Source organism: Malurus melanocephalus, unplaced genomic scaffold (genome assembly GCF_030028575.1).
Source record: "Malurus melanocephalus ecotype Western Australia unplaced genomic scaffold, MMel_1.1 scaffold_209, whole genome shotgun sequence".
Taxonomy (NCBI): domain Eukaryota; kingdom Metazoa; phylum Chordata; class Aves; order Passeriformes; family Maluridae; genus Malurus; species Malurus melanocephalus.
In genome coordinates this window covers 239,860-247,401 of record NW_026623441.1, presented here as the reverse complement: position 1 = coordinate 247,401, position 7,542 = coordinate 239,860, and the positions used below count along the sequence as shown (strand labels likewise).

The window sequence follows — 7,542 nt, the reverse complement described above, 5'->3', positions numbered from 1 at the left end:
CAGTCCTTTTGATTTTATCCTCTTCTGGCAAATCAATGTCCTGTCTCTGGCACAACAGGCTATAATGTTTCTCTACTAATGTTTTTCAGGTATATACACATTCTCCAGTGATACGGATTTCTACCTCACCATTTGATCACAATACTGAAAGAAGCTTTCAAAACCATTGTTTAACTGTTTCCTCCACAACTCTTCTCCAAGAAACATTCATTTTATTTTAGCTACAGAGTATCAAAGAGTTTTATATGGTATATGACATCATACCAACTATTCATTTCGGGATTTTTTAATCCTAAGCAATGACTCATGTTCTCTTATTACTGTACTTTGCCCCACTGAGTCTGTCTTGCTCAGTTTCATCTCAACAGCCAAATTTAAAACAAACAACTTAACCTCAATTTAAGCAGCAAGTCTTCCTTTCTCAGTATCTTTTTCCCCTCCCTAGATACAGTTAACCTTTCTCAAACTATGAACAGTAACTGTGGCATAAAACTTGCAGTACACATAAGKGTTCGGTGTGTTAAAAGAATAGCAAAGGCTATAAGCAACTGAAATTCCAATACAAAAGACAGAGAAGACCCCATGCTTTCCATTCCCTTCAGGCTTGGTTGAAAGTTCTGAGGTTGTTGGCTCAAGTTTTGCCAAATGGAAGTTGTATTTGACAGAACTGCAGGCAAGGGAGCAGAGGCTGGTGCTRGTATTGCTGCTGTAAGAACACTCACAGAACAGAGACACCACTGCTCCCTTGTCTAGTTTGCAATAGCCTCTGGGCATGCACTGACACTGAACTCTGATGCATTGCCTCATTCAAAACTGAGTTTTATAAGTGTCTCTTGAATTATCTTGGTCTACCTTACTGTGTCTCCTAGAAAASCACCAGACACAGACTTTATTTACTGCTCATAATCCAGGGACCAAGTGGGAAAAGTAGGAACATCAACATATAACTTCATAGYTAGGCTCAGACTATGAGGTTATATGTTGACTCAGACTTCTCCAAGAAGTCAAATATCTAAATATTTCTACAAGTATCAGTGTAAGAAAGACAATCAGATTGATTGCAATGCAATCAGACATTCTGAAGAGATATTTAAATGAAATTTTAACAGACATTTAGTCACAAGATCTAGAAAACAAAGCTTTTAAAATTACTGCTTTATTAGCTTCCAGAAATAAGAGACAAGCCATATTTGCATATTTAGCATTATATTGTTAGTAATTAGTGTTTGATTGAAAACTCCCATTTTTACAGAATTCTTCAATTTACCAAGGTTTGAAAAGTCCAGCATACTTACTTCGCATTGTAAAAGCACTCTTGCAGTAAGAGTCCCATTTGAATTGTTTGAGTTTGGTTTTTTTAAAATATTTTCATTTTAATAAACAAAACAGGCCTGTTTCATTTAAAGCACTTTTCTTTAAATGAAGAAAAAAGTGCTGTGCATTACTCACAAGTAGTCTGCCAGCAGACCACTACCTACGTGACACTTCAGAAATGTTTCATCCATCTAACCACAGCAACTGCCTCACTCTGGAAGTCATTTTAGCAAAACAGTGAAATGTGGTTCATCCCACTGCTGTGGTGTGAGAAAGATAAGAGAAATCTCAATACTGCAAAAGGAGTATATAACACCACTGCCTACAGGCTTAGAGTCMCTTATCAGCAATGCAAATGGTAGAACGATACTGATTCCACCACAACATTATAGGAAAATGCAGAATTTGTAGAGGTTCATAAATCTGCTTTCATTTAACAGAAACTAAGCTTCAAACCTTGGAGCCAGAATACCATTTGAAGTCCTGACCATGCAATTATGAAATTTGCTTTCCTTTGTTGGCTTCACCATGCATATTGCAAACTCCTCCTGTTATTTGGCCAAAGGTCAAACTCMCCTTCCTATCAGTAAAACATTCACCCTTGCAGACACCTGTCCTTTCAACGTCTTCTACCCAGAAGAAAAGCAGGTCACCAGAACTGGTTTAGTTAACTGGTGCAGTAAGCTGGCAAATGGCACGTGCCTCCAGTCTCTCACTGTACAGAAGCACTTGTGCAGAAAGCCCATCTTTCTCTGGCATGCTGTAAAGTCTTATGAATCCCATTAAAAGTCCATTAATGGAAGTTACAGTTGTGCCATATCTCTATGCTATGTTTCAGTTAAAAGCTGCCTTGTCAGTCAATTGCTTCATTGTCAAAATATAACCCTACCTGAGCTCAACTCTTTCTCCATCCTAGAAAGAAAATCCCACCTTTTGTCAGTGGAAAAGATGAACAATCCTGATGTTCATGGCTACACAGAAGTTCTGAAAACTAACGAGTTGTCTGATTTCAACACTATGATTAAGCACACTTGCAGTGTCATCATCTGAACTCAGGAAGGGCTGCTACAGTTCAAGCAGCCCTTCACTTGGCCCTAAAGCACTACTCCACAATTGCCCAAAATTGTCATGGTCCATGTCAAGCTCAATAGTTATCTTTCACCTATCCTTATTTCAGGTACCTGGCCCTACAGGGCATTAGTTCAGCAAATACTCTCAGAGTACAATGGCCACACACAAACAAAAGCAGGTTCCTTATACAACTGTGCCAGCTCACTTTTTGCTGTAGCAGAAAGGGCACAGTTTAAGRGGAGTTAACCATCTCATTCTGTTCTACACCACCTTCAGTCTGAAGAGAGCCAAGCCTTTATCTCCCACCAGTTAAAGGAAGGACATGAAACAGAGCAATACTCTAGCACAGTAGTTAAAGTAATTGCCTGGGAAAGGCAAAGCCTGAGCTSGAGCCTTCCACTTCAGCATATCTGTGCACTTTACACATGGTAACTAAGTTTTAAAACATGTTGTATTAGAATTTTCTTCAGGAAGGGGGACATGCAAGTCTGCCTTTCTCAAATACAAATTCCAAGTCTCCCATTTCTGGGTGAGGCCCCTTCAGAGAAGGGTAAGGAACACGAATGGTGACTTCCTTTAGAATTCATTTTAAAAAAAAATGATGGACCAGGAATCCTGGCAGCAAATCTCAAAATTATGGAGAACAACAGGACTCAAATAGAGGCCTTTCCTAGTTCTGGTTCYCCACATGTTCCAATGACAAATAATATGCCTGTAAACATTAAGCTAAAAAGYGAGAGCTGCTTTGAAAATAGGGAAAGTAATATAGAGAACACAGTACTGAAAGAATAATGGTGTTGTATCTACAGGCCTCTAACTTACTATCTTCGATRAAGAGAATTGTACTTCTGTCAACAACCTGGAAGACTTTTCACACAGCACCAAAGTAGTCCTTGGGAAAGTTGTGACTGCTCTTGCTAGAAATAAACATCAAGCAAAAATGTTAGTACACAGAGATGCTTAGATTTCCCTCTTCTCAGATATTGTCACATCTCCTTGTCAGACGGCCACTTAGAGGGCTTTACCTAGCCTGCTACTGGCTGCTAACCCATGGGAAGAGCATGCACCAAAGTGTGGTGAGAACAGGCATAATGAGGTGAAACACACGCAGCAGGTGAATGTTCAAAGCACAGTGCAGGCTCTCTCAGATAACAGATGAAAAGACAGTCTCTGGATTTACTCTCTCATAAAGACCCGGTGGTTCTTCTACTATAAAATAAAAAGAGTGACAGCATTAACTAAYATGGTCTCTGAGTAAAAGAGCAACATTTTTTTTTCACACGTACTTTTTCATAGTACTCATGAACTTCTCAACAACTCACACCAGCACTTCACAGTGGACCTGCAAGCATACCAGACAGGTCACAGTTGAAGAGGAAGAAGTTCTTCCATGTATGAAGCCATCASTGGTTTAATGCAAGCCATAAAGGAAAAATTCTCTTCCACTGGGATTCCAAAATGAGCATTAATGGGTTACTATGCATTACTTACTTAACAGGTTATACAAATCAGAGGAGATTCACCCTCCAAGCAGAAACATCTTCCTGAAGATAAGCAATGTGCAAGGAGAACAAATTTTTCCAGGTAGTGGGAGATATCTACATTGCAAATTAAATGTTCCTTAAATACAAGTAAGCATGTCCAGAACAACTTTTCATTTAGCACCCACTTGCCAGCAGAGACAAGCAATGCAGATCTCTGTATGCAAAAACAGTCCAAGCTGCCTACTGGAAGTGCAGCAGCACAAGCCACAAACTGCACATATCAACCCTCCTGCACACCTCACCATGTTAAAACTCACCACCAGCATATCATTTTCCACCGTGAAGAAGCTGCGCCAAGAGAAACTGTGATTTTTTTTTTTTTGTTCCATGCCATTATTGTCCTGTACCTTCTGCTCAAAGCACCAGAACTTTGAGAGCATCATTATCCCTACAAGCAATATAGCCAAAACAATTGGAGATTGCAAATGAGCATACACGAGCACAAAACAAGTGGCCTGGAGAGATGGTTTTGTCATCCATYAAGGTTTGGATATCAAGCAGCTACTGACAGTAAATGCATGGCTGCCCAGTGTGTCACAGTGACAAGTSACAAACAGTCCTTCTGAGTGACAAGCCTGCTCAGGTCACAGCCAATGCTGGCTGCCTCCCACCTGCACTAGTACAGCTGCACTGATACTTTTCCCACTGCAGACCATCAGGATGAATAGTCCCGACACTGGYTCCTTGAGCTGCCTTTCCAAGGTTCAGCTCCTTTCTCAGTGATGCTCACTTAACACCTCATCTCGGTACAGGCTTAGCTGATTTCTCGGGAATTCCTGGTACATGTTACTATAAGACAGTCCAAAACGGAGACATAAAAGCATTGCACCYCATCTCATTCACACCAGCTGAACACTTCAGACCCCCGGGGCAGACAAACCCAATCCACAAGGTGGTCTGTCCACCCCGACCAGCCAAGGGCTGTCAGAGAGAGCCCCATCCCGGGGCTGAACTGGCGGCACAGACTGTGAAGGGAAGCGGGCACCGCGCGGGGAACGCATTCGCGGGGATGTGCCCCGGGGCCCGGCAGTGAGGCAGAGAGCGAAGGCGCCGGGCAGACCCACGCCGAGCCCTTCACCGCCCCTCTCCCCCGCCCTGCCCCGGTCTCAGCTGCCTGCGGGCACCTCGGGGCGGGTCTTTCCCATCCCATCTCCCTCCACCGCCGGGAGGGCACGTGAACGAGGGGAGCCCCCGCCGTTACCTGCCCGGTGATGCCGGTGATCAGAGCCACCTTCCTGCCGTTCATCTCCTCGCCGTCGTCTCCCGGTGCGGCGGAGGCGCAGCCACACGCCTCCTSCGCCGCGGGCTGTGCCATCCTCCCAGGTGCGGAGGTATCCCGGGGCGGAGGCGCGGCCGCCGGGGCGAGGCTCCCGGCACTGGGGGCGGGCACGGATGGGAGGATGCCTGCCGGCACCCGGGGTTACCTGCGCTGCCCCGGCCGCCGCCGCCGCAGCATTTCCGCGCTCGCCGCCCGCGTTCCCGCCCCGCCCCGCCCCGCGGCGGCCGCAGGTGCAGCCCCCCGCAGGCGCGCTCCCGCCGCCACCCCCGGGAGCGCGCCCCGCGCTCGGCCCCGCTCCCGCGGCGCCGCGAGGCCCCACAGCCAATCAGGAGCCCCGGCGCTGCCTTAAAGGGACAGGAGCGCSGCCGGGGCCGAAAGCTGGCGCGGTGATTGGCTGAGAGCGGGCAGCGCAGGGCGGGGCCGGCGGGGCAGGAGGAGGAGAAGGAGGAGGAAGAGGAGGAGGAGGAGGAGGAAGAAGAGGAGGAAGAGCGGGGCTGCCCGACTTCCTGACCGCGTGTCGGGCCGGGGGATGCGGCGGCGGCGCCCCTGAGGCGAGCGGGGCCRGGAGCACAGCGCCCCCCGCGGCGCGGAGGAGTTGCCGGGGTCAGGCTGGAGCTCCCGAGTGTTCCCACCGTGGAAGCATGCTGTTATAAATGCACCAAAGGCTTCTGGAAAAAGGGATTACAACGCATATTTCTTCTTTTGATGAGGCGGTAGAGTGCTGTGTTCTTCTTTTGATCAGCACGGCTTTTACCGAGGCAGCAGGGCGCTGTGTGTACAAGGAAGAAGGTGCCGCCCGTGATTTGCTGTTATTCCAYGAAGGCTGTCGCATCACTTTCCTCATTGCATGCTTGGATGATGGGGCCTCTACGTATGCAGACCATCGTCGTACTGTTAATTTTACTATTATTATGATGCATGGTCAAAAAATTCTCAATGTCATTGAAAACACATAGTTGTTTGTTTGTTTGTTTTATTTTAAACAGGGTCTGGTTTTATTTTAAACAGTTTCATTTCTTCAAATGGAACTGTACTCTTAAATCGTGAATGCTTTCTTGCACGCTGCTTTCCAGTTTCTCGGTTTAAATTCCATTCTTGCAGCCTCACAGTCTGCGATATGGTGGAGAATTTGTATTAAATCATGATTACTTAGTTGCAACATGTCACCCCAACTGTACCACTTCTGCATCCTATTTCTGAAGCCTTTGCCCAACGATCACATGCAGTTTTATCAAGTTGGCATCACCACCCACTACTTGTGCAAAATAATTTCATCCCGCTAGTGCTTGCTTTATGGATTTACAATCTCAGATTCCGAGTGAACGGGCACCACAAATGAGTGCCACCCTCTTAGTTTTGAAATGACACTGGAGAAATAAAAGTACATCAAATTCTGAGAGTTTCAGAATTCTGAATACCAGAAATAAGGCACAAACCTTTATTTGAAAACCTGGGATTTGAGATTAGAGGGAGTTAGGAGCAAGTTTTCTTTCTTTACTTGTTTACATACATCATTTGTTACCTGTTAGATCTGAGCTGTGTAAAAAGGTSCATGAGGTACAGCCTTAAAAATTGTCCTTAATGTGGCCAGATAAGCTTGTAATTTCCAGCATTTCTTGGCAGTCCATTCATTGGTTTGCCTTCTTTCTTGTTCTGCTCAAAAAACTGGTGAKTAGGGCTGACAGTGTAAGTCCTGAAGCTGGGATAGAGGAGCCTCCATCCCTGGGGCCACATGTGCAACTAAAAGCCTTTTTTTGTTACTTTCTCCAAGCAGAGATTCTCCTACCCCAGTTGTYCAGTATCCCACAAGAACTATTTTTGCAGATGTAGCATTCTCCTTGACTGTTATTCCCAAAAACACTCCATTGAGGGGGGAAGCGGGTTCACACCTTTCAGAAATTGCCTGATTAATTAAGTACATCAGTTGACTGACGACCTTTTGCTTTGGTTTTGCTCTCAAGTTACAGGCACCTCCAGCTCTTTCCCCGTTCAGAGCAGTAGCTCTCCTTCCTRCTCAGTGGGTGCACTCCTGCGTGATTCAGAACAGAAAATTCTGCAATTTGTATCACTTTTGTAAGGGGAMTATCCCATCCAGACTTAGATGAGAACACTTTACCAGGGTGCATACTTGTATTTTTGGTCAATAGTAATTCTAGAAACAGGCAAGTGAAGCCAGACAGGATGTAGCCCAGTTCAGGTTCCAGCTGACTGAAGCTAAAAAGAAGAAAGAAAAAAAGAAAAAAGAAAGGAAAAAAAGAAAGTAAGAGGATTTTTTTTTTTAAATTGAAAAGCTAGATAAAAAAAAAACAGATCTTACATTTAAGCAGCAGGGTG

General features: G+C 45.3%; 1 protein-coding gene across 1 annotated transcript in view; it reads right to left on the bottom strand.

Moving 5' to 3' along the window:
- The window catches only part of GMDS (GDP-mannose 4,6-dehydratase), a 406,398-nt gene extending 400,976 nt beyond the window's left edge, over positions 1 to 5,422 (bottom strand). The window contains exon 1 of the mRNA XM_057373909.1: positions 5,131 to 5,422. Coding sequence (XP_057229892.1) covers positions 5,131 to 5,244 — 114 coding nt within the window. The 5' untranslated portion in view covers positions 5,245 to 5,422. The remainder of the gene's footprint in view (positions 1 to 5,130) is intronic.
- Positions 5,423 to 7,542: the final 2,120 nt, after the last annotated feature.